General features: G+C 42.7%; 1 protein-coding gene across 1 annotated transcript in view; it reads left to right on the plus strand.

Moving 5' to 3' along the window:
• Window positions 1–13,293, plus strand: part of KMT2C (lysine methyltransferase 2C) — a 192,060-nt gene that overhangs the window by 163,550 nt on the left and 15,217 nt on the right. Inside the window, 7 exon segments of the mRNA XM_050321434.1 lie at window positions 879–1,204; window positions 1,982–3,804; window positions 4,813–4,924; window positions 5,876–5,954; window positions 6,074–6,137; window positions 8,068–8,300; window positions 11,298–12,986. Coding sequence (XP_050177391.1) covers window positions 879–1,204; window positions 1,982–3,804; window positions 4,813–4,924; window positions 5,876–5,954; window positions 6,074–6,137; window positions 8,068–8,300; window positions 11,298–12,986 — 4,326 coding nt within the window.

The following is a 13,293-nucleotide window of genomic DNA, read 5'->3' on the forward strand; positions in this document are numbered from 1 at the left end:
GGATAGAAGCACAACATGTACAATATAGAAACATCAGTAATTTTTAAGGAGTTTGGACAAAACGAATCAATAAAAGGAAGCAAAGGCTGTATTTGAAGCCATTGCAGGTGTAGATAGTTGGTCTGTAATAGCTCTTTTAGCTAGGGTCTAAGGGAAAAAACCATCTTGAACAGACAATTGGTTCTGTTCTGTAACAGATGAGATGTGGAACTGATTGTCAGTGACTTCTTCACTGGCTGGAAAAGCAGGTACAGGCAAAGGTCTCAGACCAGACATCTGACTTTCCAGTTGGCCAACACGCTGAGGTGAATCCTACCCTTGGTCACTGCTCTTCTTGAGGCACTTTCACTCCACGGTTTCTGTCATTGAATGTTTGGCCAGCACTCTTGCTGAGAATAGAATTACATTCAGCCCATGGAAAACTGCTCACTCTTTTGTTTGGAAGGAGTGTTGGGAAGTGGATTTGGTGGAACATTGGTAGTATTTATCATACAGAGTCAGAGTAAATTCTGCAGCTGTGGCACAAACCTCTTGCTGAATTTTCTTCAGTGGACCTCTAGTCGCCCTTGCACTTTTCATGGGGCAACAGGGCCTGCATTGTTGGAATAGAAAAAAGAAAATTTCCTTTAATTTTAATTGATGGAATGAATTCACATCAAACATTTTAGCAAGAGGTCTGAATGTTAAGTTGCATCGCCAGCACCTTGCACCCTTTGACCCCCCCTTCTCATCTCTGAGGTGATTACGGTAGTTCTTAATATTTTTCTGTAGTGACTGAAGAATTTCTTTCCTCCAAAAAGCTTAACCTAGCAGAGTGTAACACTTCAAAACGTGTCAGTTGCAGTGTCAAGCATAATGATTTTTTTTTTTCCAAACAGCGCCAGAAATTACGTGAAATTATTCTACAGCAACAGCAGCAGAAGAAGAACGCGGTTCGTCAGGAAAAGGCCTTGCAGGATGCAGCAGCTCCTGCCCATGCGGCTCCTCTTCAGCATTGGCAGCAAGACAACTTAAATCAGATCTTTAACCGTCCCCCTCCTCCATACCCTGGCAATATCAGGTCCTCTGCAGTCCCTCCGGGTGGGCCAAGGTTCACCGTGTACCCAAAAGAGCAGCGTGGGCCGTTTCCTGCCGATGGGCAGTTCAGCAGACCCCAGTTTCCAGGCGACATGAACGCCATGGGGATGAGACCTCATGGCCTTAGGTAAGCTCTTGGATCTCTTAAACCCAGGATATTACAAGGGTCGTTAGATAAAGGGGCTTTTTGTGGATGGAGAATTATCTGTGTTGTCCACAGCAGCTGGTAACCTGCCTGAAGTTAATATGTGCAGTGTGTTTTCCTGTGTTTTACACTAACAGTGTTTAACACTCTTTTACTGGGAATTAATCAGAAATAAAAATGGAGAAGCTGCATTTCTTTAAAACAAACAAACAAAAAAGTGAAAGGTCGGACTTTGTTTTTGTTGCCTTAATAATGAATAAGTATAATATTCTTGTTTTCGTTTCTAATGAATAAGTAATCAAATGTCAGCTTCTGTCTGTGCCATTTTTACAGTGTATGCTATGATGTAAAATGAATACCAGTATCAATTCACTACCATCTCAGGAATTATGATTTTCAGTATCTGTATTTATTTCAGTAATTTCTCAATCCATGCACTATTATTTTTTACACTGGGTTGCATTAACATGTATTTTATTTACTATGATAGTTCTGACTGTCAGAGTTTTCCATCCATTATTATTATTATTATTGAAACTGAAAACAGGTTGTTTATTAAACATAATTAAAGCAATTACTTTATTGTAGTCATAAAGCTCATTTAAATGTAAGCATAATCAGTCAAAATATTTATTTAAATATCTTAATGAATGCATCACTTAAAGCATTTTAGTGAATAGCTATTTAGTCAGATATGCCAGACTAGGCAGTCTTAGGGGAAAAAAAAAAGGTTACTCAGTCTTTCATGCTTTATTTTAGATATGGGTTTCCAGGAGGTGGCCATGGTCCACCCTCAGGGCAAGAACGTTTCCTCGGTCCCCAGCAGCCGATGCAGCGCCCTGGAGTTCCCCCCCAGCTGAGAAGATCCCTGTCTATTGATATGCCTTGGCCAGTGAACAATCCACAAATGAATAACAGCTCTGGGATCTCCCAGCATTTTCCTCCGCAGGGAATTCCTGTTCAGCAGCACAATATATTGGGTCAGGCGTTCATCGAGTTACGTCACAGAGCTCCCGACGGGAGGCCGAGGCTGCCCTTTAATCCTTCTGCTGCGAATGTCATGGAAGCAGCAGCTCAGCATCAGCGACACTCGGGGTTCATGCCCAGGCAGGATTTTCCAGGCCCGAGACAGGCAGAACCGCTGAGACATAATTCTCAAGGAATGCCCAACCAGTTGCAGATGTCTACAAGTTTGGAGCACATGTCGCAATCCCAGCAGGATCAGATCAATCCTGACAACCCATCTGCACTTGTAATGCGTTCTCTAGGTCATCAGCCAGTTGCTGATGCATTCCCAGGACCATCTTTGTCCACAGCTGCACCAGGTGATGAGTCAGCAAACTTACAGATTCCCAATCAGCCAAGTGATGGTCTAGAGGAAAAGCTTGATCCTGATGATCCTGCTGTAAAAGATTTGGATGTGAAAGACCTTGATGGGGTTGAAGTCAAGGATTTAGACGATGAGGATCTGGAAAATCTGAATCTAGACACAGAGGATGGGAAGGGTGATGAACTGGACACTCTAGATAATTTGGAAACCAATGATCCTCACCTTGATGATCTTCTAAGATCAGGGGAATTTGATTTAATTGCATACACAGACCCAGACCTTGATGTGGGAGATAAGAAAGGAATGTTTAATGAAGAACTAGATCTTAGTGTCCCCATTGATGACAAACTAGATATCCAGGGCAAGGCAGAAGAACCCAAACAGAAAGAACAAGGTGATGCAACTGTTGCCCCTCCTGAGAACCAGTCTCCACCAAAGAAATCCACTACAGAAAATGAAATTAAAACAGAAGTACTTTCCCCAAACACTCAGGAGGAAAAGAAGAATGAAAATGAAAAAAGTGATGGAAATGCCGAATCCACAAGTACTCAACAGGCTGCTGAAGTGGAGTTAAAGGATGGAGAAAAGGCTCCTGCACAGCCTGCTAACCCAGAATTCCCTGACAAAACTACTGCTGTTCCTAGTCAAGAAACAACTGTGCCTAGTCCAGATGCTCAGGGATCCGCTCCACTACCTGTTCAGGGAGCAGTAAGTTCCTGCAGTATTTCTGGGTCCACCCCAGTGCTCTCAAGTTTGCTGTCTAATGAAAGCTCAGACAGTGCTGAAGCGAGAACTCTGGGATCTCCATCTCAGTCCCTGCCACCCACACAAATAAACCATGGATCAGGTATTCCACAAACACTCATGACACCTGGTGGACAGATCTTGGAAAACACCTTAAATTCAAATTTGTCCATGGTTCCACGAATGAACCATAATTTTTCTCAAGGGTCACCAAATCCAGGATTTATTCAGGGTCAGTCATCCAACCATAACTTTGGGACGGGACAGACATCAAATCAGACTGTGGCTGTACCAAACCGTCCTGGTCCCAGCGGCATCTCTGGTCCCCAGCAGATGATGCTCCCTCAACCATTAGCTCAGCAGCAGAACAGAGAGAGACCCCTCCTGCTAGAGGAACAGCCACTTCTTCTGCAGGACCTTTTGGATCAGGAAAGGCAGGAGCAGCAGCAGCAGCGACAGATGCAAGCCATGATTCGCCAACGTTCAGAGCCATTTTTCCCCAATATTGGTATGTGGGTGACCTGTTTGTCTGCGTTCTGGTTAGTTTTAAAAAAAAAAAAAAAAAGCAACAATAAATAGTTAAATAATCCCCAGCACTGAAAGAAGGAGAGGTAGTTCCATGGAGCTTGAAGGTGGCATAGCAAAAATTAACCTGCCTACAGGGAGTGTGGTAATTGAGTGTGTAGGTGGAATTCTGAACTCGAGGGCAAGGCTCCTGTTGTCATTACCAGGATCAGAGTAACTCTACTGATAATGTTTGTGGCATCAGCTGTGTCACATATTCTCTTTATACTTTAGGTTCTCAGTGTGATATGGAGTAAATGTGTCCTTTGTAAACAACATTTAATGATCAAGTGCAATAGATGACCTTTTGATACTTGCTCTATCATTTTTATGTTTATGGTTGTTTCATTACTTTTTTTTGCAGTTTTTAGTGTTGTCTCAAGGAAAGGGATCATTGAAAGCTCTATTACTAACTCACAGTCTAGGCAAGGCTCAGAAGCATCTCTAATAATTCTGCATGTACTAAAAGCATTTAAGATAAGTTGCTATTGCTTGTTTAATACGGTTTAGCAGTTTGAGCATTAAGATTGAGACCATCACTGTCAGTTAATTGTTATTAATGAAATACTCAATTTTGAGAACTGTGTTGGTTGTAAGCACTTTGGCCACCAAGGCTGTTCTTTTAGGGCATTAGTGATTGTGTGTCAGCTGCCAACCAAGCTCACAGAAACAACTCTTCCTCCAGAGTCTTAAACCTGTAAATAGAATTTATTAATCTCTTGGATCATAGGCCAAGTTTGGTCTAGAGCCCTTCTCAGACTGACCTGCTTTTGTTTATATGTTATTATATTTATTAACCATGAATTTTGAAGTGGAGATGACAATGTGAATTAGTGATGCAATTAGGTTGTTTTAAAGAAGATTTACACACGAACTAGATGTAAACAAGTCAGTTCCAGTTAATAACTTGGAATGCTCAACTGTGTAATACTTTACTGTTTTTCTCTTACAGACTTTGATGCAATTACTGATCCCATAATGAAAGCAAAAATGGTGGCTCTTAAGGGGATCAACAAGGTCATGGCACAGAGTAACATGGGGATGCCACCAATGGTCATGAACAGGTAGGCAACACTTAATACTATTCTTTAGGGCTACAAAATGTAAAGGGAATGCTAGAGCTTGGGGAAGCTGTGTGCAGAAACAAAAAAAAATAAAAGAAAAGATCTTAATGCCCTGGAGTTCACAGTCCATGCTAACACAGGAATATCTCCTAAGAATAAAGCCAGTGTGGTAGTAGAAACTTAAAGGCATTCAAATGCATCAGACCTGTGTTCCAGTTGTGATATCATTGCTCAACACAGCTTCACTGTTGATGCCTTTCTTGTTTTCCCACTTACTAATTAGGTAATGACACATCTCCCACACACTGTGTTAGAAAACTGTGGGTGACCATGTAACATTTCATGTTGCAGCATGTCATTTAATGCTGGGTATAATTAAGGTTTAGCCCAAATAGTGGAAGTTTGACCCTCTCTTTAAATCCATTCTGAGGACAAGAGGAGCTGTGAACTGTCCAGGCTGTAGGGTGGGGGAGTCTGTGGGCCAGGCAGGATCTGCACCTGTTCTTTTTATTATGTGGCCCTTAAAACAGTGTGTTTTCATCTTCCTAACACATTCTTTAGTGTTATGTGATCATACATGGCTTACCAAGGGTGTGCATTTACCCAACTCCACTTGACTGGGCCGGTGACGATGGTATCTAAATGCATGAAACCTTTTCTTTTTAAATCATGAAATATAGGAATAAAAATACAGATTCTGTGGGCATGTGTGTTTTCACTGGTTTAGCAGAGTAGATCATGTTTACTTCTTTTTGAAAAATCTAAAATGCTGTAGTTTCAACCAAGGGTGAATTAGTATTCTCCAGATGTTGAAAAAGTTTGGTACAGAAGTTCAAACAAATGTCTATAAAATATTTTTGTGCTTTGTGTAAGTACAGTGTAGTACAAAAGGTTTTCTCTCCCCTAAAATACAATTTCTCAAGGTTGTCTTTTCACTTTATATATCAATAGGTTTCCTTTCATGGGTCAGTCAGTGCCAGGAGCTCAGACCAGTGAAGGCCAAAATCATATGCAGCAGGCAATTACACAGGTAACAAAACTTGATATGGGCTTGAAAAAAAAGTGTCTAAAAATGATAAGTACATTTTGATTATTTTAATTGAATCTTGATTTAATATCCTTGTCTCTATGTTTTACTGAAATTTCTAGGATGGAAGTTTGACACCTCAGATTTCTAGGCCTAATCCTCCCAATTTTGGTCCTGGCTTTGTCAGTAAGTAAAGATTTGAAAATTTATTGTGTGGGGTTGTTTCATTTTACAGTTCTGTTTTCTTTAAAATAAAATATCTGTAAAAGGATCTCATCTCTCAAAAAGTCATCCTTTTAAAATGAGTCATTTCATCATTACAATGCCAACTAAGGGATGTGTAGTAAATGCTGTTAATATTTTTTTCTAGAAGAAAACACCATAAGGAAGGAGGGAAACAGAAAATTAACATTATTTGGATCTGTGTGAGAACTGTAATCTATTAACTGGCAGACTGCTGTGTCAGAAACCTGGTGTTGGGTTGTGTTGCAATAATCTGAGCTCAGAGAGAACAACTGTCTGCACTGAGTGGGGTTTTTTAAATTTCAGAAGCAAAAAGTTTTGTGCAGTATCTTTGTCATTTGAACAAATACCAGGAAAAGCTTTCCAGGCATTAGTTAAGCAAGCCTGGCTGGGAAGCACAGTTGCTGAAAGCAGAAATATACAGCACTAGCATTTCGCATTCCGTGTTTCTGGCTGCCCTAGATCAATTGTAAATCCTGGTCTTTATGATGAGAAAGATTTACTAGCAGAAATCGAAACTGAGCCTGTGTTGAGAGGGGAAGACCATGTGTAAAAAAGTGTTTCTATCACTACAAACACTTCACTCGATATTTTTTAATAAGAAACAGAAATAAACACCTTCACCTTTTCCAGAAACTGGAGTAGCAGCACTGAGTGCTCAATAAGGAGCTTTTGCAATATTATCTGTATTAATTTCAAGTCAGATTTCACATGGCACTCAGCGTGGTCGTGCTCTGGTTGCATGGTGGTGGGTTCTGGGCACTTGAGAAAATCTGTTTCTCATTTCAGTAGTAGTTATTCTTAGCTCATTAATATTTCAGTACTTCGGTTTGCACTTCCATGTTGCTCACGTCACTCTCCTTGTTTCCACTCAATTGTCCCTTCAGGATATGTGATTAGTTTAGCAGAATTTACCCTTGGAAGAGCTGGAGCACAAGGACATGGTCATACTGAAATCTCACTGCCGTGTCTGTGTTAACCAAACTGTTTGCAAGGAAGATCCATGCCCTGTTCCTGGTGTCCCAGCTCACTGCCACAGTGGGATCAGGAGACAAAGACACGATCACCAGCCCATCTCTCTCTCTTTCTGCACTTAGTGCAGATCAGGCATTATCAGACGTGATGGTTTTGCCTCGAGAAAAACATCTGAGAGCAATGGGCTCGTGGCAGATGAGCATTTCTCATTTGTGAGAAGAGCAATGTCTCAGTTACAGCCTAAATGAGAGGCATTTATTCATGGTCCAAATGGCACCGGTGCTGAAGGCCCTGTGCCGAGGACTGTCACTGACAAAGTGATTTTTACAAAGACAGTGTCTTTTTTTTTTTTTTTCATTTCATGAATATTTGATGGATGTTTATAATTTTAATCGTTTTCTTAGAAGCAGTTACAAAAATAGATTTTATGTGTACAAAAGTCTTCTGCAAACACCAAAAATAATGAGACCAGGTTTCCTCTAAGTTTGTGTCCTTGCTCCCTAATCTTGCTCTCTCTACTTGACTACTTCCAGACATCTTCCATGTCCCTCTTCTGTGGCAGAGCAGGATACCACCAGGTTCTATAACTGCTACATTTACTCACTGGGGAGTGCACATCTGCTGGCTCAACAGAGGGCTGGTGTGTCCTGAAATGAAGGGACTTTGTTACAACTGTTTTCTCTCTATAAATGCAGAGATTGGATCTCTGTCTCCTTTGCTGGAATCACTCCAAGAACTTAATATCTCTTGAGATACCCAATTCTCTGTCAAATTTGGCTGAATTTAACCAATAGTTTCTTTAAAAAGGGGGGCAACCTAATTGTTAAACTTGAGCTCTGAAAATGAGAGCTTACCCCCAGGATGGGATCGCACCATACTTAATTTCCCTTCTTTCTAGATGATTCACAAAGAAAGCAATATGAGGAATGGCTGCAAGACACACAAAAACTTCTTCAAATGCAACAGAAGTACCTTGAGGAGCAGATTGGAGCGCACAGAAAATCCAAAAAGGCTCTCTCAGCAAAGCAGCGTACAGCCAAGAAAGCCGGACGTGAATTCCCAGAAGAGGATGCAGAACAGCTTAAACATGTTACTGAGCAGCAAAGTATGGTCCAGAAACAGCTAGATCAGGTAATCACCTGGAATCCAAAACCTTGGTACCAAGTCATGATAGTATGGCTTTTTCCTTTAAATCTTCTGAAAGATACAGTGGAGTTTAGTTAAAGGGAGCCGCTCCCTGTCGTGTTTTTTGCCTGTAACAGCGTTACTCCAGATTGTAGGTGACACTGGAGGTGCAGAGGAAGATCTGTGGCAAACATTATAATAAGAAGCTGATTTAGTACTTTATGAAGAGAGGAAATTCCTTGGCAAAATGACTTGCAAGAGATTTCCTGGCACCGTGAAAAGCAAAAATTAAATATTCAGAGAAAAACCTTAGCACGCAGGGCTTTGTTTCAGGCTTGAATGCACCTCATAACTCAGTCTTTTTCAGGTGTCCTTACATAATCAGAACCTCTTGGTTATACGCCAGTTCAGTGTTATTGTTTTAAGATCTCTTTTCATTGTATCTTTAGTGTTAGTCTAGTTTTATGATCTGTCTCATTCCTAGGTGCTGATCATGAGTGTGTGTTATCTGTTATTGTATCATGGAATAATGCAGGTCACAGGGATATCTGGAGAGCATCTAGTCATGATCAAAGCAGAACTAGCTTCACAGTTAAATCAGGTTGCTCATAACCTTGCCAGTCAAGTTCTCTAAGTCTCCAAGGGTTGAGCTTTCCCAGCCTCTCTAGGGCCTCTTTTCCTACATGTAACCATTTTCACCGGGTTATGTTTTTCTTTCCTTATATTCAGTTGGAATTTCACATTCTGTGACTGTGATTACAGTAAATAAAATTCAAATTAAACCTGTGATAAGTTCAACAAATCTATGCTCTGGCCACCAATATTGAATGCTGCCTTCCTCAAGACATTGTTTATAAATTATCTGGCATGATAGTCAAGATCAGCTAGTCCTGCTGAAAATGAAAATGCTTTAGAATTATCCTTTATTAATATGAAGGAAAAAATTGGCAGCAGGCAGGTTGGAATGAAGTGATATCTGACCCTCGAGTTCCTGCTCCTGAATTGCTTTCAAGACAAAGCATGAGCTGGATGGGATATTAGTTGGCTTGTCTTTTCACTGTGTGGAAGAGGGATGGAGTGGATGAATTATATCTATATAATTTCTTTCTTTTACTTTTTTTTTTCCTTACACAATGAATCACAAGTAGAATAAATGCAAAAAAAAAAAACCAAAACCAAAACTTTGACCAATCTTTATTATCTGTACATGATTCTAGTCTTATGGTGGAGTTAGACTGAAGTAACAACTGCTAATCATGACATTGGTGGCAGATTCATTTACTGCCCCATAGTTATAGTTCTCTTATTTGTAATTATTTAAACTTAAGTTTCATCTACTGCTGGCAAATGCCCCCCACTGCCTTTCAACCACGGATTTAGACCAGTCACCCACATCCTCAAGAGCGCTTTGTTACACACCTAGTAGGAGATTAAATGAGGTTTTGTTAAAGTATATTTTTAATGACCTTCTGTTGGAAGCAATTTGCCACTCTTTCAATTCAGATCAAGTAATTTTTCTGTAATCAAGTTAGGTTTTGAAAAGTCTGTGTATGTATGGAGAGAGAAAAGAGCTCTGGGGCCCCTGTGAATTGCTGGCCCCAGACACAGGCGCGGAGCAGCCGGAGCTGACTGCGCTCCACGAGCTGATGTGTGACAGGGTTATTAGCCCAGGCACAGAGCCATGGAGACACTGCCAGGCTGTCCCTGCAGCCAGGGCAGTTTGGCTGCCTCGGTGTGGCTCTGTGCCTGTGCTGATACACCGTGCCTTGTTCTCCCCTGCACTGCTAAAATCACCAGGTCGACCTGCGCAGCCGGCTCAGGGCCAGCTGGGTGGAGTCAGGGCTGGTCCTTTGAGATCCCGGCTAATTCCAAGTACAGTCACGTGGCTGATCCACCCCTGCAGACCCTGGGAGGGAGTAGTGGTTTGGATGCCTCATGGTCCAGAGCCAGCACAGGTTTAGCGCTGGAGAACCATGGAGAAGGAGCACTGGATGTGTGCAGTGCAGATGGGTCCAGCTGGTGGCTTTGTGCAGTGTCACTGTTTCTGTGGCAGTGGCAAGCCAGAGCTCATAAATCATCTTGGACCTGAGATTACTACGTAAATAACCTTTTGGGTGCATCTGTCCTTCAGTTTATAGTGTGTCCTATGGCATCTCTGTTATCCTGAGCTTTCAGGCTTATCCTTTGCCCCAGCTAAATAGAGAGGGCTATCAAACATTTTTAATTATGTTACAGACTTTTTCTATCCCTACAAATAAAAAATGGAAGCTGTGGAAGTCACAATCTAGTGAGCAGAAGCAAGAGAGAGATTTTCCATAATGTGTATATTCTTAACCAGTGGACTACAAGTCCTGTTGTTTGTTTAAATCAGTTTAGTTGGATATCTTCTGTATTTCTGAAAGCTTCTTTCTTGTCCTGTTGACAATGTCATATCCTGCCTTTGACTGTTCCTACTTGCCTTAAACTACAAGCCAAAACTTTTAGTGTCCAAGTTGAGTTTATTTTGATCTTAAAATTTTAAATTTTCAAGGAGCAGTTGCCATTTTCACCTGCTGTGAGAAGTTTGAGGATCTGCCTGTGAATAAATGGGAATCTACCTCACTGTTTTCCTGCAAACTTTTCTTCTTCAATTACATCTTTCAAAAATTTTGCTGATGTATGAACATCATCCGTCTCAGTGTTTCCTTTTTCCTCTCTGTTCCCAACTGTTTGTATCCCGTGCATGGATGATAAGATCTGTAGGACAAAGCTCACTTTTGGCTTAGGTTTGTGTACTCTCTAGCACAGTGCAGGCTTGGTATGTAATTAGGACTTAAAGGCACTAAAGTCTTGGGATGGAGAGTATTTCTACAGAAATAATTGCTGTTTAGCATTAAAAACGCTGAGCAGAAATGCTGTTTTTGCCCAAAGTTCATTGCCTACTGAAATTGCAGTGGTGAGTTACGTGGTTTATGTTGCACAGCCAGCACATGCCAGAGATGAATGATGACTTTTAATTTTTAGATCCGAAAGCAGCAGAAGGAGCACGCAGAGCTGATCGAGGAGTACCGGATCAAGCAGCAGCAGCAGCAGCAGTGTGGAATGGCCCCCCATTCCATGATGCCCGGTGTCCAGGCTCAGCCACCCATGGTTCCAGCAGGAACAGCACCAGCAATGAATCAGCAAAACTTCCCCATGGTGGCACAGCAGCTCCAGCATCAGCAGCATGCAGTGGTGATCCCCGGGCAATCCAACCCAACCAGAATGCCAAATTTACCCGGATGGCAACCTGCTAATGCCCCTGCCAGTCATATTGCCATGAATCCAGCAAGGATGCAGCCTCCAATGGCACCGTTGCCGATTACTCCTGGTACACCAGCTCCTGTGCCTGGTCCAAATGCAGCTGCACAGTCAGGGCCACCCCCAAGGGTGGAGTTTGAGGACAATAACCCTTTCAGTGAGAGTTTCCAAGAGCGGGAGAGAAAGGAGCGTTTACGGGAGCAGCAGGAGCGGCAGCGCATTCAGCTGATGCAGGAGGTGGATCGACAGAGAGCTTTGCAGCAGAGGATGGAGCTGGAGCAGCACAGTATGATGGGGTCTGAATTAAATAACAAAACATCCTTGTCTCAGATACCTTTCTTCAATTCTGAGCTGCCTTGTGATTTCATGCAGACCCCGCGGCCCCTGCAGCCGTCTCCGCAGCATCAGCAGCAACAGATGGGGCAAATCCTGCAGCAGGGTGCTGTGACCTCCCCTCCTGCCACCAATTTTATGCAAAGCAGTGAGAGAAGGCCAGTGGGACCTACCACTTTTGGACCTGATGCATCTGCCGTTCCAGGTGGAGCCCCCAATTTCCATAATGTAAAACAAACTCATGGGAATCTTCCTGGGGCTGCCTTTACGCAGAACCAGGTCAAGCCTCCGTTTCCTTCTGCTGTACCTTCCTCTGCAGTGCTGGGGAGTGGTGCCCCGTGTGGTTCGGACACTAGTGTGCCCCAGGCAGCCAACTTCCCTGGATCAAGCCAGTCTCTCATCCAGCTGTATTCTGACATAATCCCAGAAGAGAAAGGCAAAAAGAAAAGGACGCGGAAAAAGAAAAAGGACGACGATGCCGAGTCCATAAAAGCCCCGTCAACTCCACACTCGGATATCACTGCACCATCAACCCCAACCATTTCTGATTCTACCTCCACCCCCACAGTGAACACCCCCAATGAACCACGTCACCAGGATGAGCAAGAGCCAGTGGAGTTAACGGGCCCCTCGACATCAAACACGGGAGAGAGCCAGAGCTCCCCGGAGCGGGAAGGGAAGCTCCCCGGCAGCCTGGCCCAGAAACAGCCGAGTGGGAATGCAGAGACTGAAAAGGCTAAAACAGACACCCTGAGCAGCATCCAAGAAGTTAAACTGGAAAAGGCAGAGACTGATCAATGCTCAGGTCAAGCTGAGCCTAAAGCAGAAAATCCCAGCAGTATTAAGGTGGAAGAAGACAAGGTCACCTCACAGCCGGCCTCTTCAGCTCAGAGTCCGGCACAGCCAGCCGGCATTCCCGCAGCCAAAGGGGAGTCAGGGAACGAGCTCTTGAAGCACCTGCTAAAAAATAAGAAGTCCTCGTCTCTTCTGAATCAGAAACCGGAGAACAGCAGTCGAGCAGAGGAGGAGGCTTCTGGGGATAAAAAGTTAGCAGAGAAGCAGAACCCAGCTGAAGGAATGGTGAGCCTGATACTGTTTTTGTTACACAGTGGTTGTAACAAAGCCTAGTTTGTGCCTTACCACGGGTTTGTGTGCAAAGGTGGGGAGATAGCCTACCTGCACAAGGGTGGAGTAAAGAGCTTTAAGGAATTTTTTGCCTCCTTTCTTGCCTTTCCTCCATAAGTAATTCAGCTGCATTTAAAAATATAACAAATTTTAGTATGACTTGGTAGGTCAGAATATTCAGAAATCATTAAAATGAAAAGAAAAAGGTTTTCTGCAGAAAGCCATCTTTAAAAATGCCACTTTCTAATATTAAGACTAAGGC

Source organism: Myiozetetes cayanensis, unplaced genomic scaffold, assembly GCF_022539395.1.
Source record: "Myiozetetes cayanensis isolate MyiCay16 unplaced genomic scaffold, myiCay2020 scf1, whole genome shotgun sequence".
NCBI classification, from domain to species: Eukaryota; Metazoa; Chordata; class Aves; order Passeriformes; family Tyrannidae; genus Myiozetetes; species Myiozetetes cayanensis.